This window comes from Neoarius graeffei, chromosome 28, assembly GCF_027579695.1.
Source record: "Neoarius graeffei isolate fNeoGra1 chromosome 28, fNeoGra1.pri, whole genome shotgun sequence".
Lineage (NCBI taxonomy): Eukaryota > Metazoa > Chordata > Actinopteri > Siluriformes > Ariidae > Neoarius > Neoarius graeffei.
The window spans coordinates 6,895,558-6,914,169 of NC_083596.1; the positions used below are offsets into that span (position 1 = coordinate 6,895,558).

Genomic DNA, 18,612 nt, shown 5'->3' on the forward strand with positions numbered 1-18,612 from the left:
AGGTCCTAACAGTAACTCGACTTCACATTACTCTGACGTTGATTATTTTCTGATAAACAGCACAACCCCATCTTTACTAAAACTATCCTGCACTCCCCCCCAAATACAATATAACTACCCGGGCCATCCACAGCATCCAGCTCCAGATGTGTCCCTGCAGGCGGGCCGGCGTCCTCTCCAGCAGCCATAAAGTCAGGATTATTGATGGCGCTCATGTAGCGAGTGTACCACTCGTTCCGCTCTCCGACCAGACGCATCACCAGATCCTGCAGCTCCGCCAACTTCGTCTACAAACATTACAGTGATCATGAAACTGAGCTAATTAGAAGGAAGGTAGATGGATAGATCATTCTAGAATTCGGGGTGCGTTTCACATCTCCGAGATAAACCTTTTGTCATATTCCTTTTGTGGAAATTTTACTGAAATCAGTTCTGAACAATAACGCAAATGACGACAAGCTTTCACCAATAGCGATGTTTGAAGTACATTTCAGACCCAAAAGCCCCTTCCCACGCCATGTGGCGCATATGGCGGCACCGATCTCCTCGACCTCTCGCCTATTACATAACTAGGGTTACAGTGGGGGGCTAGCCCTCTGGTAACCGCAAGAGTTTGACTCCCCACTCGCATCTGTATTGCAGCGTGCCTTGCCAGATGGCAGTAGGTACCATTTTTATAACGGTCTTTGGTATGACCCGACTGTGAATAGAACTCGATCTCCCGATTGAGAGGTGGACACGCTAACCACTAGGCCAACTTGCGGTAGCAAATTATCCATAAAAATACGAACTAAAAATGACTCCCACCCCCTCCTACCACATTATTAGCAGTCTTCGACTACAGATTCATGCATTCAACTTGAATAAACATGAAGTGATTCAGTCTAAATCTTTTTTTGGGGGTTTATTCTATTAAACAGTTATAAAACCAAGTGTATAGAAAGTAAAAGTATTTTCTGGATTACGTGAAATTTCAGTAAGAAAAAAAAAAAAATTTTTTTCTTTCAAATCCATCCCAATGGTCTTGTCAACTCTGTTATAAAACCACATAAAATCCACAAAGACTGAGAGGTGATGCGTCTCTCCTGTCATTAATTTGAACAAAATGTTGAGGAAACACCAACAGTAGATTAATTATTCAATCAAATCTCTTATTGTGATATTGGATTGAATCTCGTTTTTTTCTTAAAAACAATGATTAAAATCCGTAAAATTCTGTTTGTCTACATGCCACGTGGTAGCTAGTTTGAGGTTAGCATGTGGAGTTAAAGGAACAGTCCACCGTACTTCCATAATGAAATATGCTCTTATCTGAATTGAGACGAGCTGCTCCGTACCTCTCCGAGCTTTGCGCGACCTTCCAGTCAGTCAGACGCGCTGTTACTCCTGTTAGCAATGTAGCTAGGCTCAGTATGGCCAATGGTATTTTTTGGGGCTGTAGTTAGATGCGACCAAACTCTTCCGCGTTTTTCCTGTTTACATAGGTTTATATGACCAGTGACATGAAACAAGTTCAGTTACACAAATTGAAACGTAGCGATTTTCTGCGCTATGGAAAGTCCGCACTACAATGACAGGCGTACTAACACCTTCTGCGCGCTTCGGCAGCGCATTGATATCTGAGCTCCGTATCAAAGCGCTGCCGAAGCGCGCAGAAGGTGTTAGTACGCCTGTCATTATAGTGCGGACTTTCCATAGCATAGAAAATCGCTACGTTTCAATTTGTGTAACTGAACTTGTTTCATATCACTGGTCATATAAACCTATGCAAACAGGAAAAACGCGGAAGAGTTTGGTCGCATCTAACTACAGCCCCAAAAAATACCATTGGCCATGCTGAGCCTAGCTACATTGCTAACAGGAGTGACCGCGCGTCTGACTGCGTCTGACTGACTGGGAGGTCGCGCAAAGCTCGGAGAGGTACGGAGCAGCTCGTCTCAATTCAGATAAGAGCATATTTCATTATGGAAGTACGGTGGACTGTTCCTTTAAGACACAAAATGGTGGAAAATGTCAACTCTCAATAGATTGCGCAGTTTAACAATAACGGAGCTGACGTTGACTAAGAGTCAACACTTGAAATGTACCCACGATTATAGAAATGAGCCATAGATAAATATATACACTACCGTTCAAAAGTTTGGGGTCACCCAGACAATTTTGTGTTTTCCATGAAAACGAATAGAAAATATAGTCAAGACATTTTTCTGGCCATTTTGAGCATTTAATCGACCCCACAAATGTGATGCTCCAGAAACTCAATCTGCTCAAAGGAAGGTCAGTTTTATAGCTTCTCTAAAGAGCTCAACTGTTTTCAGCTGTGCTAACATGATTGTACAAGGGTTTTCTAATCATCCATTAGCCTTCTGAGGCAATGAGCAAACACATTGTACCATTAGAACACTGGAGTGAGAGTTGCTGGAAATGGGCCTGTATACACCTATGGAGATATTGCACCAAAAACCAGACATTTGCAGCTAGAAGAGTCATTTACCACATTAGCAATGTATAGAGTGGATTTCTGATTAGTTTAAAGTGATCTTCATTGAAAAGAACAGTGCTTTTCTTTCAAAAATAAGGACATTTCAAAGTGACCCCAAACTTTTGAACGGTAGCGTATACACAGATGCACACTATACATAAAAACACACAAGTAAAATTCTAACAGTACCTTCATCTCCTCTTTGTCTCTCGCCAGCCTGTTAATGTACTCCTCCTTCTCAACGTGCCTCTGCTTCATAATTGCTCTCTGGTTTTGATACAGTGCAATGTATTCACCTAAAAAAAAGGTTCCAGATATTATTTAAAAAAAAGAGAGGCTTTGAGATCACATTACATCTCTCAAACACCATGCCTATTTTTTTTTTCCTTCACCGATTGTATCAGTTTCTCCAGACAGCTGAATGCAGCGATGCTCCAGCTCCTCCACTCTCTCCTTCAAGTCCACTTTCTCCTGCATCAAGCCAGTGAATCTTTCCTGGAGCTTCTCCATGGCACCCCGGAGTCCCTCGTGCACCTCTACGGGAACGTTATCCGTACTCCCTACAGTACACACACATTCCGAGTTAGTGTGAAGTGTGGTACTACGAATTGAAATCAGTGCCAAGTCTCAATGCTGGGTCCTCACCAGTTTCGGAACTTGCGCTGTGCTGATGTTGTTCATGTCTCATAGTGGCCACTTGCTGCAATGCAGCCTGGTGGAGCCTCCTCTCTTCTTCTAACCTGCGCATGATTTCATCCCGCTCTTCCTCCAGATGCGACAGAGCCGAGTGCAGAAACTCCTCCTGTTACAAAATAAAAAAAAAAAAAACCATTAAGCTGGCTTTAAACCAACCTGCAGTGCTCGCTCATTAGTCTTAACTGGTAGTTTTACCATTTCCTCTCTGCTTTCAAAGTCCTCTGGGATGGCTATGGCCGACTTCTGGAAGGTTTCTGGTAGGAAAGAGCTTTCCACTCCGTCACCTTGGCAAACAGCAGGTTGCCATTCAGTGATTTAATACTAAAACGTACAAAGTGCTTTCTCAAATCTGAACTGGATTTTGGACTTACCCTGGTCCCTGAGTGATGTATTTAAAGAGCTGCTGTTCAGTAGCTCTTGAACTTCTACTTTAAGCTGCTCGTTATCTTTGGCCAGTTGGTCAAGTCTTTCCTGAGAGGGTTGTAAACAAGAATAATCAGCAAAACGCTGCTACCAAGATGCAAAGAAATTTCCAGTACTGGTATATACTGCATGTTTTAAAATTAATTTATATTACAAAATACATGTCCAAGCGTGCACGTGTGTGCATATTTTTTAATAGGATGTATTTGTTCTTGTAATCCAGTTTTATACTACTACTTCTATGCAGGTAACTCGTTACATGGTCAATGTTCTGATTCAGTATAATTCTATTGATTCTATCCACATTCACTGGATATGAGCAATCGCGCACTCTGATTAGCTATCGGCTCATGCTGAGAGTAGAGAAAAACAAAATGGCGGCGCGTGCTGCTAAACCAACAGAGGATGAAAAACTCTACAGTTGTGCTCATAAGTTTACATACCCTGGCAGAATCTATGATTTTTTTTACCATTTTTCAGAGAATATGAATGATAACACAAAAACATCTTTTCCACTCATGCTTAGTGGTTGGGTGAAACCATTTATTGTCAAACAACTGTGTTTTCTTTTTTTTTAAATCATAATGACAACAGAAACTACCCAAATGACCCTGATCAAAAGTTCACGTACCCTGGTGATTTTGGCCTGATAACATGCGCAGAAGTTGACACAAATGGGTTTTGAATGGCTACTAAAGGTAGCATCCTCACCTGTGATCTGTTTGCTTGTAATCAGTGTGTGTGCATAAAAGCTGAGTGAGTTTCTGGGATCCAGACAGACTCTTGCATCTTTCATCCAACCACTGACGTTTCTGGATTCTGAGTCATGGGGAAAGCAAAAGAATTGTCTACGGAGCTACGGGAAAAGGTAGTTGAACTGTATAAAACAGGAAAGGGATACAAAAAGATATCCACGGAATTGATAATGCCAGTCAGCAGTGTTCAAACTGTGATTAACAAATGGAAAATCAGGGGCTCTCTTAAAACCAAACCACGGTCAGGTAGACTAACAAAAATTTACGCCAAACAGCAGAGAGACAAGCCTCAAAACTTCTGGAACAAGGTAATTTGGAGTGATGAGACCAAAATTGTTGGCCACAACCATAAACGTTACATTTGGAGAGGTGTCAACAAGGCCAATGATGAAAGGAACACCATTCCTACTGTAAAGCACGGAGGTGGATCGCTGATGCTTTGGGGATGTGTGAGCTACAAAGGCACAGGAAACTTGGCCAAAGTTGAAGGAAAGATGAATGCAGCACGTTATCAGCAAATACTGGAGGCAAATTTGCACTCATCAGCCCAGAAGCTGCGCATGGGACGTACTTGGACGTTCCAACATGACAACGATCCAAAACACAAGGCCAAGTCGACCTGTCATTGGCTACAGCAGAACAAAGTGAAGGTTCTGGAGTGGCCATCTCAGTCTCCTGACCTCAATATCATCGAGCCACTCTGGGGAGATCTCAAACGCGCAGTTCATGCAAGACAGCCCAGGAATTTACAGGAACTGGAGGCTTTTTGCAAGAAGAATGGGCAGCTTTACCATCTGAGAAAATAAAGAGCCTCATCCACAACGACCACGAAAGACTTCAGGCTGTCATTGATGTTAGAGGGGGCAATACACGGTATTAAGAACTGGGGTATGTAAACTTTTGATCAGGGTCATTTGGATGTTTTTTGTTGTCATTATGATTTAAAAATAGAAAACAGTTGTTTATCAATAAATGGCTTCACCCAACCACTAACCATGAGTGGGAAAAAAGTTTGTGTTATCATTCATATTCTCTGAAAAAAGGCCAAGAAAGCAAAAATTCTGCCAGTGTATGTAAACTTATGAGCACAACTGTACTTGAAAAACACCCCTACCCCCCAAAAAAAGTAAGAGCTTAAAGAATATAGGTTCTCCCTATCAAATCTCCTGTTCCACACTCCAGCCCAGTTGTTGGCGATAATGCACATTTAAAGTTGGTTTGCCAACCACCAAAAAACCCTAAAGAAGAAACCCCCCCCCCAAAAAAGGTGACAAATTACAGAATTGAAAAATTTTTCATGGTAAGAACGTCTTTTTTTTTTTAATTTATTTTTCAAGAATTATTATTATTATTATTATACAGGGTTTCTGCAGGCTTGAACAACTTCAATTTAAGACTTTTTAAGACCATAACAGGTTAAATTTAAGACTTATGCCGCACAAAAAAATAAAGAAAATTGGGAGAGCCTGAATTACTTTCAAAATAACAAAATTTATCATCATTCACCAATGAACTCGTTACATCCCCAGGGTGCGCTCTTGCATTAAATGAGGAACTAAGTTGCAGTGGAGCCAAAGACATCCTGCAAATCACTTGAGGATGAGGCATTCGATTCCGTACGGTTTGTGTTTTAACGTTACAGTTCGCACGGAGTTAGCTGATACACCGTCTCGAGATGTGCTTGGACCTGACAATGGTGAACAAAATTGAGTGATGGCATGCGATTGTTGCAGACTTTTATGGGCAGCCTGGTGCTTCTCCATTTTCGCGTGCGATTCCGGTGCCTTTACACCCAGGGTGCCGAGTTTGAGTGTTCTTTTGCACAATGTGCAGTACGCCTCAAACGGATTGTTTGGTACATGTTTTAACCAGTCTACGAAATCATTGCGTTCAAGCCAGCAGTCGTTAAACTTGCATTTGCCCATTTTGCTACAAACCGTGACAATCTCCCTCGCTTCTTTTAGGCTCTACTGTCTAAATGCGCGTGTACCATGCCCAGTGCATCACCATGCCAACCGGGCTACACGCCGGATTCCACTGTGTCTCATTTGTAGTTTGCAGCGTAGCCTACTGATACTAAGTAGGCCTAGCCTATATGACTAATTATGAATATCACCAACGCATTTAACAAAAAAAAAAAAGCGAATGGGGTAAATGGACGTAAGGATTTAAGACTTCGCAAAATTACATTTAAGACCTACAATGCAAAATATGCTCGTATTTTAGACTTAAGGCTTTAAATTAGGATTATCAAATTTTAGACTTTTTAAGACTCCGCGGAAACCCTGTTATAGCATCATTTTCCACAAATCGCTCCTGTCATTTCGCCGGTTTGTTTACATTCTAAGCAGAAATGAACGTCGGATGTTTGGTATAAAGATTTTATTTATTGCATTTGCAAAAAATAAAAATGCTCCGTTTCTCAAAATCCAGTGAATGCGGATAGAATAAAACAGTTATTCCACTCACTCAATCTCATCATACATGGCTTACACTACGTTCAGACTGCAACCTGAAACGACCCATATCCGATTTGTTGTGAAATCCGATTTTTTTGTTAGACCGTTCACATTACCAATTATATGAGACTTGTCTGCGATCTCCAATATGAACGGAAAACGACCCAAAAGTGTCCCGCATGCGCAAATTGACACGTAATAAGCACGTCTCGGGGCATCTTAGCTCAGGTGGCTAAGGCGCCATACCATAAATCCGGGGACCTGGGTTCGATTCCGACCCGAGGTCATTTCCCGATCCCTCCCCGTCTCTCTCTCCCAATCATTTCCTGTCCTGTCTCTACACTGTCCTATCCAATAAAAAAAGGTGAAAAAGCCCAAAAAATATCTTTAAAAAAATAAAAAAAAATAAGCACGTCTACGTAATACGTAAACAAAAAAAAAAAAAAAAAGCGCACTCGTTTAATGATTTCTTTTTTGTTTGTTTGTTTGTTTAATTATCTGGTTAGTGTTAAAGTGTGAGGTCTCGTGTGTGTTTTTGTTTCTGAACTGAAATGAAAACGTGTAGCCTGGTAACGAGGGTTGACTCCTAAATGTCTCTCTAATTTCTATATAAGTGCACTACATGTTACTAGGAAGTAATGGATTTTTAAACTCTATATAGTGCACTCGAGCTTCAGTAGGCAGTCATTTGGGATACGGCCGCTGTATTACCAAACTCTTAATTCAGGCTTAATAATTTGCACATATTTATTTCGTCATATTAATAAACTTTTTCTACATTTTTATAAACATTTATTTAGATTGTTTATAGCCAGCTGAATTCTGCAACTTCTCTCAGCGCTGGCTCAAGGTGCAGAAACACCAGTGCAGTTTGCGATGGAGATGAGGCGAGACCTGGCGATGTGGTTTTTTGTGGCGGCGGCGGCGGAACTCACACAATAATCTGATTAATGTGGGCAGCAGACTAATGAGACCGAAGGTGTCAAATTACTGGAAATTTCCAGAACAATCTTATAATCTTGTAATACAGGATGGTTTAAGTTATAAATCAGTTATAGAAACTGTTTTATTTAATCAGGCTAACAGATCAACATCCAGGTCCCTACCAAATCCACCATTAGCTTGATCAATTCTATAAAAAAAAAAAGTCTATTTAAATTCTGAAAACTGTACAAATGTTGTTTTCCACCAAAGAGACGGGATTAGCCAACACAGAATAGTGACGTTTGTCTCTTGTTGATGACGTGTAGGTCGCATGAATGCGACCTGTCCGGTCAGACTGCAGTTGCATGTGAAAATATCGGATATGCATCGGAATTAGGACCACATATCCAAGCGGCCTGGGTCGCATGTGAAAAAAATCGGATCTGTGTCGTTCAGATTGTCAATAACAAATCGGATACAGGTCGCATATGGGCAAAAAAAAATCGGATATGGGTCGTTTCAGGGTGCAGTCTGAACATAGTGTTAGAGTCAACTCTGTGCTACGCGCCTCGTCAGCCATCAGCTCATGTACGACTTGATTTCGTGGAATAACTTAATTAGCGCTACTTTATCATCAAAGATACCCAGTTTCCTGCGAACACAGATTATTATTAATAACATTTCTAACAGGACACTAGAAACTACATAAGCCTTAAAACAACCCGATACACACTGTTGAAGTGTAAATATTAAAACCAGTGCACAAATTTATAAAATTAATGACTCTTTACACCTCATATTATTACTAGGGAATACTCTAATGTTGAAGCATGCCTGACCTGGGCCTGCTGCAGCTGTAACTGGCTTTGCTCCAGCTGTGCTTTGCCCTGCACTTCATCATGCTGCAGTCGGTCCATCAGCTGTGTCTGTTGCAGGAACTGCTTATGAAGCTGCTCCCGTTCAGAGACCAACTGCTGGTAGCCGGTAGAATACTGCTGCAGGTGGGCCATGTACTGATCCCTCTGCTCCTGGAGAGATGAACACTCCTGTATCCGCTCCATCATCTGAAAGAACAGGTGGGGAAATCCTTTACATCCAAGATAGCAGTTGATACCCTTTTTTTTTTTTTTTAAATAAGCGCAGTTTAGGCAGAACTCCAAGATAAATCAAGGTTTTATGAACATGAGGAGTTTCATACCTGCTCTTTGGCATTATGGAGATCCTCCTGCAGCTGGCCCATCTTGCGAGCGATCTCCTTTTTCACATGCTGCTCTGACTGTAGAGCACTAGTGAGCTCCATATTCTCATTGGTCTAAGAAGAAAGAATGGTACAAATATAATTATGAACAAACTGCTTTCTACATCACAATCTCTCTATCTCTCACACACGCACTCGCATGGACATATGCACGTTCTTACCAGCTTGACAAAGCCGTTCTGTAGCTCGGCCAGCTGGTCTTTGAGCTCCCGGTTCTGAGCGAGGGCTCGGCTGATGGTGGCTTTGTCACTCTGAACGTCCTCCAGGATGCGCAGTTTGTCATGAGCCTCCTCGGCCGCGCGCTGCGCCTGCATCTCCAGCTCCTCCAGCCGCATCTCCTGCTCCTGCACCAACCGGCTCAGCTGCTCATTATCCCAAACCTGCGACAAACCGTCAAAACCAGTGGTTAAATTTTTTTTTCCTGGTTAAGGCCACACCAATTCAATTTAGTTGGTTCTCTGAATCACCGCTTGAAGAAAATGCAAAATGGAAAAAAAAAAAAATCGAAATCAAACTCCCGCCAACAGAAAAGGTCACGTGACGTCGAAAACCAATCAAATCGCCCCTTTCACTTTCGATAAAAGCTTATGGAAGAAACATGCCTGTGGAGGGGAGTCCTGCAAAGCCTGTTTGTGTGATTGTTAGGATATTCAGCAAACAGAAGCGTAAAATCTAACAGGTAAATAATAATAAAGTTAATATGTAGTGGAAGTTCATTATGTCTAACTATTAAAGCTATTTTAAGTTCGTTTCTTAAGACAAGGATTTTTTAAGATGTTACCTTGTTGACAGTTTCGGCGAGAATCTTCCGCCTTCTTCAAAACAGTCACCAGATGTTAGGTGGTGACGTGCCTTATCAGCTGATGTTACGCTACGGACGGAACTACCTGTCAAATTGGGCGGGACGTTCACGCCTCCGTAGCGTAACATCAGCTGATAAGGCACGTCACCACCTAACATCTGGTGACTGTTTTGAAGAAGGCGGAAGATTCTCGCCGAAACTGTCAACAAGGTAACATCTTAAAAAATCCTTGTCTTAAGAAACGAACTTAAAATAGCAATAATAAAAGTTAAATTTATATAGCGCCTTTCAAAAAACCCAAGGACGCTTTACAATTATAGACAAGGAAAGAAAAAAATAAAAATAAAGTGAGAAGTCCACCAAGTAGGGGTCAGGATGTAATTCCCGTGGTGTAGCAGCCACAGTCCCACCAAAAGGCGCACAAAAACGAGTCCCACATCTCCAGCACTGCCGCCGTCAGCAACATCGCTCGAACACCGCGCCATGGATCAACAAAGCGAGCAGAGAAGCTCCGCCACGCAGAGCGCTGGTGTCCCCCAAACCGCCTGCACAGCCGCCGCGGCACCACCGAGCAACATCGCTCGGAACATCACGCCAAGCGTTAAAGTGCAGAGCGCTGGACAACCACGATGTAAAATGAGCAACGAGCTCACTGCAGTCCATAGCTGGGAGCGCAGGCATCACCCACGGCGAACCAAGGCCTGGAGGGAACCGACGCCCAAAACTAGGTCCGGAGCTACACCACAACCAGCGGACAAAACACTCAAACAAACATCAAACTACACAAACACACAGAAAAAAAAATAGAAAAAGAAATAAAATAAAAAAGCTCTGGTGAGAAGCGGCAGCCAGAACGCGCACGACGTACTCTCAACCAGAAACAGGAAAAAAAAAAAAAAATTCTGTTTACTGGTTTGCCTGTATTGTTTGGTCTATTTCCACCGCTAATTTTACCATCAGAGCATTTTTTAAAATTTTATTTCTATTTCACCCGCTCGCTTCATATTTTTCCTGAAAAAAATCCGAGAACCAACTAATTAAATTGGTGTGGCCTAAAAATAAATAGTCCTACATCCATTATGGCTGATTTAAAAAAGTTTTTTTTTTTTTAAATCAGAAATTCTCAATTTTAATCCTGGGAATCTACGCAACACCATCCGGAGTCCTCTAATGCCGCTTTTCCACTACAAACGCGGCTGAGTTGGGCTGAGCCATGCCGTGCTGAGTCGAGCTGAGTGGGGCTGTTGGAGTTGCATTTCGACTACAACCGCGCTGAACCGTGCTGGCTGGAAGTGGGTGGACACATTGGGTGGAGTTAGCGAAAGTGGGTGGACGTCACGTGATGTCGTTAAGCAGCGCAAACAGTGACATCAGTGAGCTTTTAAGCGGTAGTCTCACGACCCGGATAGTAAACAATAAACATGGAGGACATGGAGTCGTTAGTGTTGCTGGTCTTGGTGCTGTGGCTTGTTGTCACCGACAACGCCAACAGATACTGGCAAGAGCGTATAGATGAGGCGAGGCGAGGCGCATAAGGCTTCAGAAATTCTCGTAATTCTTCTTCTTCCGGGTTTACGGTGTTTACAGATCCCAGCGTGCTCGCGGGGCGTGTGTGGGCATGTGAGGACACTCCTCCTCACCAATCAGTGCACAGGGGAGTGTCTGCTCACGCCCCCAGCCTCACTCGGCTCGCTTTGGCTCGCTTCAGCCCCACTCCAAAACCGTGCGAGTTTTAGGGGCTAAGCAGGGCTGAAGCGAGCTGAGTCGTGCTGGTTTTTGGTAGTCGAAACGCGAGCCGTGTCGGGCTGAAGTGAGCTGAAAAAGGGTAGTGGAAAAGGGCCATATGCTTATCCAACACTAACTTCAAGCACCCCTAACAAAATTCTGCAACTTGAAGACGACCCAAATATAACGCGCATCGCAATCATGACGAGATCCGACTCGGATGCCTACAGAGTCTAAAACTCCGCTTGTCCTTACATCAAACCTGAACCAACTAACAGCAATTTTGTAATTTCCATTGTAATTTGAGCTCTATATAGGTGACTGATGTTCTGACCTGTGCTTGATACTGCAGGCTGAGAGCGTCTCTCTCCTGCTGCAGGGTGTGGATGCTCTCCTCCAGGGCCAGCTCCTTCTCTGAGGGCCCTGAGGACTGAGATGTGGCCTGGCTCTCCTGCTCCTGAGACAGTAAAGCTGAGGGACAGACAGAAAAATCGACACACGTCAATTTTCTTCCTGAGAAACAGCAATAAAAGCATTTGATGGATTTTAAATCCAACAACTGGAAATTAGAGCTTGAATTTTAAATCAGTCATCTTCAACAGCTTAATAGATGTTTGGAGAGTTAGTGATGTAGACCTGCTGCCTTTTTCAACTCCGTAATCTGATCCTGTAGCTCCTGGATCTGAGCAGCGCTCCTGTCTCTTTCCTCTGACATCAGAGTCACCTGGACACCACAACCACATGGTGAGTCACGTATTCAAGCACTCTGGGTGTGTGTGTGTGTGTTTAGAAGGGACCGTACCTGAGTGAGAAGCTGCTCGGTTTTGTCTTTCCAGACACGTCCCTCTTCCTGGATCTGCTGTGCGTACTGGTCTCGCTCTCTCTGTAGCTGTGCTACTGACTCCATGAGCTACAACACAACAGATACAGCACAGTATACAAGAGCTGGGTTTTTTTTGTTTGTTTGTTTTTAAAAAAAAGAGAGCAAAGCTTGACAGTCTTATTCATTAGTACGGTGTTATTTTAAAAAATAATAATTAAAATAAATTTAAGAAACCCGTTTTAATTCACAAACATTTTATTCTTCATTTCTCAAATCACACCAGGGTTAAGTGTTAAATCTTAGGCCAAGTTTACATTAGACCGTATCTGTCTCGTTTTCTTCGCGGATGCACTGTCCGTTTACATTAAAACGCCTGGAAACGGGAATCCGCCAGGGTCCACGTATTCAATCCAGATCGTGTCTGGTCCGGTGCTGTGTAAACCTTGAGAATACGCAGATACGCTGTGCTGAGCTCTAGCTGGCATCGTCATTGGACAACGTCACTGTGACATCCACCTTCCTGATTCGCTGGCGTTGGTCATGTGACGCGACTGCTGAAAAACGGCGCGGACTTCCGCCTTGTATCACCTTTCATTAAAGAGTATAAAAGTATGAAAATACTGCAAATACTGATGCAAATACTGCCCATTGTGTAGTTATGATTGTCTTTAGGCTTGCCATCCTTCCACTTGCAAGTGGTAAGTGACGCGCATGCCCGATATGCACCGAGATCTCACATACAGCGGCTCAGTCCCGAATCACTGCTCGTGCGCTTCACTCGCGTGCTCTGTGAGCTGCGCAGGGCCGGAGTGCGCACCCTCCAGAGGGCACTCGCTGTTCAGGGCGGAGTGATTTGGAGCGCATGATGCCTGCGGAGCCGAGTGTATCCGTGTAATTGGCGTTGCTATGTGCACGCGAATCGTGTATTGGCGTTGCTGTGTGCACACTAATCGTTTTAAAAACGTTAATCTGATGATCCGCTGATACGGTCTAATGTAAACCCCACCTTAGTGTTTTCATTTCAGCGAATTTAAAAAAAAAAAAACCCACACATTTCTGCTACACTGGCAATTTTCCAATCTTGTCATAACTATAAAAAAAAAAAAAACTCAAGTGACACCTCTTTTGTAACTTCTTTGCAGATATGAGCTCAATTAATCCTGAACTTAAAGGGATAGTTCAGGATTTTTGACATGAATCTGTATGGCATCCCCATCAATAGTGTCGTGCAAACACACTGACTTACCCCTGACAGCATCCTGCGAGTCCAGTTCTTGTCCAGATGATAGTAGTCCGGCAAGTTTGTTGGGGTCACGAAAGTAAAACGTTTTTCGTCTCAAAACAGTATGTGTTCAAAAGAGTGATATATTTGCATCACAAAACCGTCGCCAAATAAAAAGTCAGACCTTGAAATCGCTTGGCACTATTTTCTCCTCTGTCTTTCATTCATGTCTCAAAACACAACGTTGCTAGCAGCTAGCTCTAGCTGATTCTTGAAAGCCTGTCCGCTTGAAAGCATGGCGGTACAACTTTGTTCTTACCTGGGGTGCAGGGACAGCAGCTTTCTTCAAAACCCGTTTCTTCCTCAGTCCTGGGCATGAAGAAACATAGTCGTCGTCGCTGAAGTGCGCACTGCAAACACGAAGCTTTTTTACCTTTGCCTGTTTGGAGTCCACATGGAAGCCCAGAGCAACAAGCCAAAGTTTCCTCAGTGACGCGTCCGTCATGGGAAAACGGTGAAAAGTGTGTGGAGATTCAGCCACATCTTTGTTGCTACAGCCTGGATAGTCGCAAGTGCGCACCATTTTCACAAATATATTATTGTATAGGTTATAGAAGGTGATAAATTTGTCGCTGTTCTTGCTCTTGTGATGGTCTGCTGGCCTTGTCTGTGTTTGTCTTGCTTTGTGTGTGTGTGTGTGTGTGTGTGTGTGTGTGTGTGTGTGTGTGTGTTCCTTGTAGGCGTGGCTGCAGACCATCCCGGGAATTGGCGACACCTGGGCCCGGTGTCGCCACGTCCTTAAAACCACTTTTTTCCCCGTTTTCAATGGGAGCTTCTTTTTTTTTCCTTCCTTTTGTTTTTTTTTGCATGTAACACACACGAGCTCATTGTTCACACATTCATGCATTCCACTTTGCTGATTTTGTTGATTTTTCTTGTATTTTGTTATTATAATAAATTAATTATTATTTGAACTTTACCCCGTGTCTTCCTCTTTGTCATGGTTTGAGCCAAGCCGTGACACTCTCAAATTAGCTTGTTAGCACCGCTGATCTGAACTCCTAATCACTGCCAAACAATGGGAAAGGTGTTGATTCCTGCGCAGATGTCAACATGACAGCACGCAGTGATATCGAGGGAGACAAAATATAGCGCCAAATAATTGCGAGGTCTGACTTTTTATTTGGCGACGGTTTTGTGATGCAAATATATCACTCTTTTGAACACATACTGTTTTGAGAGGAAAAACGTTTTACTTTCGTGACCCCAACAAACTTGCCGGACTACTTTCGTCTGGACCGAAACTAGACAAGAACTGGACTCACAGGATGCTGTCGGGGGCAAGTCAGTGTGTTTGCACGACACTATTGACGGGGATGCCATACAGATTCATGTCAAAAATCCCAAACTATTGCTTTAAAGCCCCAAGTTTTACTGGCTCTCTTTTGGACCAGATCTTCTTTCTGAATGTGCAGTAAAACAAAAAACACCACCCTTACAAAGAAACTTTACACACACACACCTGAGCTGTGTGAACCTCAAGCTGGTGTTTCTCTTCCAGGAGCAGCTGCACCTGCTGGTGCTCAGACAGAGCGCCTGACTGATTGGAGAACTAGCACAGAGGGAAACACTGACCGTTATTTGCACGCATGTTTAGGACAGTGATATTTATATAGAGAAATTAAACAGATCAGCCGACAAGTAAAACACTATCATGAAAATTAAGCGATGTATAGAAACGTGCGAGTCACCTGCTGTAGCATAACATCGGCCATTTCCAGGCGCTTCCGCAGTTCGTCCAGCTCCAGACCCAGCGCGCTGTTCTCGCTCACTTTTAACTTCAGCTGTTCTGCCAGCTCGGAGCTCTGCTGCTTCATCTCCTCATTCACATTACTGAGTGAAACAGAACGCGTATACAAAGAAAAGGATTACAACCGAAAAAACACTACGCCTATACGTAAACAAATCGCCAACGCAACAGGACTTACTTTAATCGGAAGATTTCCAGTCGCAGATTGTCCCTGTCCTTCTCCAGTTCTTTATTATGCTGTTCAGTTACATGACATTACACGAAATTAGACATCAAAAACATGACATTTTTACCATAAGTGATAATTTGTTATATGTGAGTGAGAAGGCATGTAACGATACATCATGCAACGACGAATCACGATACAAATTTGATGACTTGAATCAATGAAACTCTAAAAGATTAATTGCGATTATCAAGTTGGTTTTTTTTTCCTAGCTGTAACTGTTGTTTAGACAGCGGATAATAACGTAAAGTAGCAGGAATACGCGTGACTTCACCTTAGGCGAAAGTAACGCAGCTCTAATGCCAAGAAAAGACAAAAAGTAGATCTAAAAACAGTGAGAGCACTGTTGCCATTGACGGTACAAAGATTTAACAAGAAATCAGAGCTCTCTATTTACAGACTGCTGAAAGATAGATAAGAGAAGCAAATGGAGGAAGTCCAAATGTTTATTAAAAAAAAAAAGTTTAAGAAAATGCCTATTTTGAAAAAAAAAAATTAACTTTTTTCATTTTTAAAATCAAAGGACTAGGTTATTATAGTTTACTTCAATCTTTACAAATGTTAAGTAAATATTTTTGGTTTTTAGAAAATGAAAAACCTTTTTTTAATGAAAGGAATATTTAAGTTGGTAAAGAATAGGAAAATAATGTTGAGCACTTTTTTGGACAGTAAAATTCTTTATTTAACCTTTTTGTCATAGGAAAAAAAAAATCGTAAACCCAACACCATGAATCAAATTGTGTATTGGGGGAATCGTTACATGCCTATGAACTTTGAACTTTTGTGGAGTCCCCCCACCCCCACATTGCTGTACCTTCTCAAACTGTTTCTGCTGTGTAGACACTGTGGATAAAGTCCGCTCTAGCTCAGACACTCTCTGCTTGCTGGCGTGCAGCCGATTATTCAGTTCCTCTGCCTCTCCTGAGTGTCACAAACACAACACACACATGCAAATCAGTTTAAAAAAAAAAAAAGGTCATGCTGAGCAATAATTTTTGCATTTATCAAATGTCGAAAACACATCTATTAAACACTTAGCATCAAATCTACACACACACCTGTTTTTTGGCGTGCTGCTTGCTGTGTAAAAGACAAGGCGGTCTGTAGTTCAGACTTCTCGGACACCAGAATGCCGATGGTCTGGATGTGAACCTGAAAGCGCATAAACGTTTGTTTTGCTCCTCAACACATCACACTAAATTTATTCGCTTTCTTAAACCATCATTCCATGACTCATTACCAGGGATGCAAACGGCGCGCCTTTTGGCGGATGCCGCCTTTTTCACAGCTGAATCGTGCAGATCCGATTTTTTTTTTTTAGGGGGGGGCGTTAGAGTGTCTGAATAATTTCATCAAAGTAAATTCTGTATTAAAATTACTAAATAAGCAAATGCCGTTACAGTCCATGAAACATAGGAAGTATGAGAAGAAAACAGTAAATCAGAAAGCTGCGCATGTTTCTTCTCATACTTATACTTCCTATGTTTCATGGACTGTAACGGCATTTGCTTATTTAGTAATTTTAATACAGAATTTGCTTTGATGAAATTATTCAGACACTCCTACGCCCCCCCTAAAAAAAAAAATCAGATCTGCACGATTCAGCTGTGAAAAAGGCGGCATCCGCCAAAAGACGCGCCGTTTGCATCCCTGCATTACGCAGCTTAATATCTGCTTTCACCTTGTAGCCACGTTCTTAAATGATCTCACCGAGATGATTAGTGTTTACTACATATCGTGAACAAACGTACATCATAATCATTATATATAATGAAAAATGACCCTTTTAATCCATGGTATTTTTAATTTAAAAGAATAAAGATGAAAAATAATCTTACCTGCAGTTGTTCACGCATCGCCCCTTGTTCTTTGGCAAACTTCTGCTCAAAATCTTTCCGTTCCTGAAAAGAAAACGAATGGCTGAGTTTTAAAGGGAAAAAAAAAAAAGTGCATTAGATAGGAATCCTTTATTTAAAAATGGATAAATAAATACTCCAGAGATTCTAGTACAATTAGAAGTTTCTGAATATATCAATTTAGTACATTTTAAAAAATACAGAGCCATCACATTACCTCACTGCCTAGAAAGGAAGTTTAAAAGAAAAAGGTGTATGTAGGGTTTTTTTTGGTTTAAAAAAAAAAAAGGGATTATGCATGTTTACCTTCTGCATCTGCTCAGACAGGTCCTGAGACTGCTTCGTCTAAAGCATAAAAACATACAGCGGTTATTCCAGAAAGCGTTTTGGAAAGAGTCGAGGTGATGACCGGAGCAAATAAAGCAAACGGAGGAAACAGTAAAGACAGTAAAGGATAAAACAGCCAAGAATAAAGCTTTGCAAAAGTAAGGAGTCAAATCACTTGGATCTGAAAACCTGACAAGCAACAAAACCTTTGTTAATGGAAAGGGTGACAAAGGAAACTCAAGGGAGAAAAAAAAAAAATTAGTACAAGTTAAAAGAAAACAAACGAAGAAAAATAAATAGAATGGTGACATGTTGTCCGGGCATGCCAGGTGCTTTACTGAGTGTGTGTAAGTGTGTACCCGTGAATGAGCATAAGCGGGTATATAAAGCTGGGTGTTTCACAGCCTGAGATGATGTTACTATGGCAACATGGCAAAACATGGATGCAAAAGGCGCGCCTTTTGGTGGATGCCGCCTTTTTCACGGCTGTCTGGGGGACTTGTGTGAATCGCGCAGATCCGATGAGGGTTTTTTTTTTTTTTTGGGGGGGGGGGGGGGGGGGGGGGGTTTGGAGTGTCTGATTATAATTTCATCAAAGTAAATTCTGTATTAAAATTACTAAATAAGCAAATGCCGTTACAGTCCATGAAACACAGGAAGTACAAGTATGACAAGAAAGCAGTAAATCAGAAAGCTGCTTACGTAAAGCCAATTACGTAACTTGCGTTACTTGCATTGGACTGATGGAAATCCTTGCGTGTGCAGTGAAGTGCAGCCAGCAGCAGATAATGGCGCGCAGCTTTCTGATTTACTGTTTTCTTCTC

The 18,612-nt window shown here is 42.2% G+C and overlaps 1 protein-coding gene across 5 annotated transcripts in view; it reads right to left on the reverse strand.

The window, feature by feature from the left end:
* The window catches only part of golga2 (golgin A2), a 48,399-nt gene that overhangs the window by 2,566 nt on the left and 27,221 nt on the right, over window positions 1-18,612 (reverse strand). For all 5 annotated transcript variants that reach the window (XM_060913109.1, XM_060913108.1, XM_060913105.1 and 2 more), the window contains 19 exons: window positions 17,768-17,806; window positions 17,444-17,506; window positions 16,664-16,757; window positions 16,420-16,526; window positions 15,558-15,616; window positions 15,321-15,462; window positions 15,092-15,181; window positions 12,327-12,434; window positions 12,161-12,248; window positions 11,859-11,995; window positions 9,159-9,377; window positions 8,938-9,051; window positions 8,579-8,803; window positions 3,550-3,649; window positions 3,374-3,462; window positions 3,128-3,284; window positions 2,875-3,042; window positions 2,672-2,778; window positions 119-287 (listed from right to left, as the gene is read on the reverse strand). In XM_060913109.1, coding sequence (XP_060769092.1) covers window positions 119-287; window positions 2,672-2,778; window positions 2,875-3,042; window positions 3,128-3,284; window positions 3,374-3,462; window positions 3,550-3,649; window positions 8,579-8,803; window positions 8,938-9,051; window positions 9,159-9,377; window positions 11,859-11,995; window positions 12,161-12,248; window positions 12,327-12,434; window positions 15,092-15,181; window positions 15,321-15,462; window positions 15,558-15,616; window positions 16,420-16,526; window positions 16,664-16,757; window positions 17,444-17,506; window positions 17,768-17,806 — 2,275 coding nt within the window. The remainder of the gene's footprint in view (window positions 1-118; window positions 288-2,671; window positions 2,779-2,874; window positions 3,043-3,127; window positions 3,285-3,373; window positions 3,463-3,549; window positions 3,650-8,578; window positions 8,804-8,937; window positions 9,052-9,158; window positions 9,378-11,858; window positions 11,996-12,160; window positions 12,249-12,326; window positions 12,435-15,091; window positions 15,182-15,320; window positions 15,463-15,557; window positions 15,617-16,419; window positions 16,527-16,663; window positions 16,758-17,443; window positions 17,507-17,767; window positions 17,807-18,612) is intronic.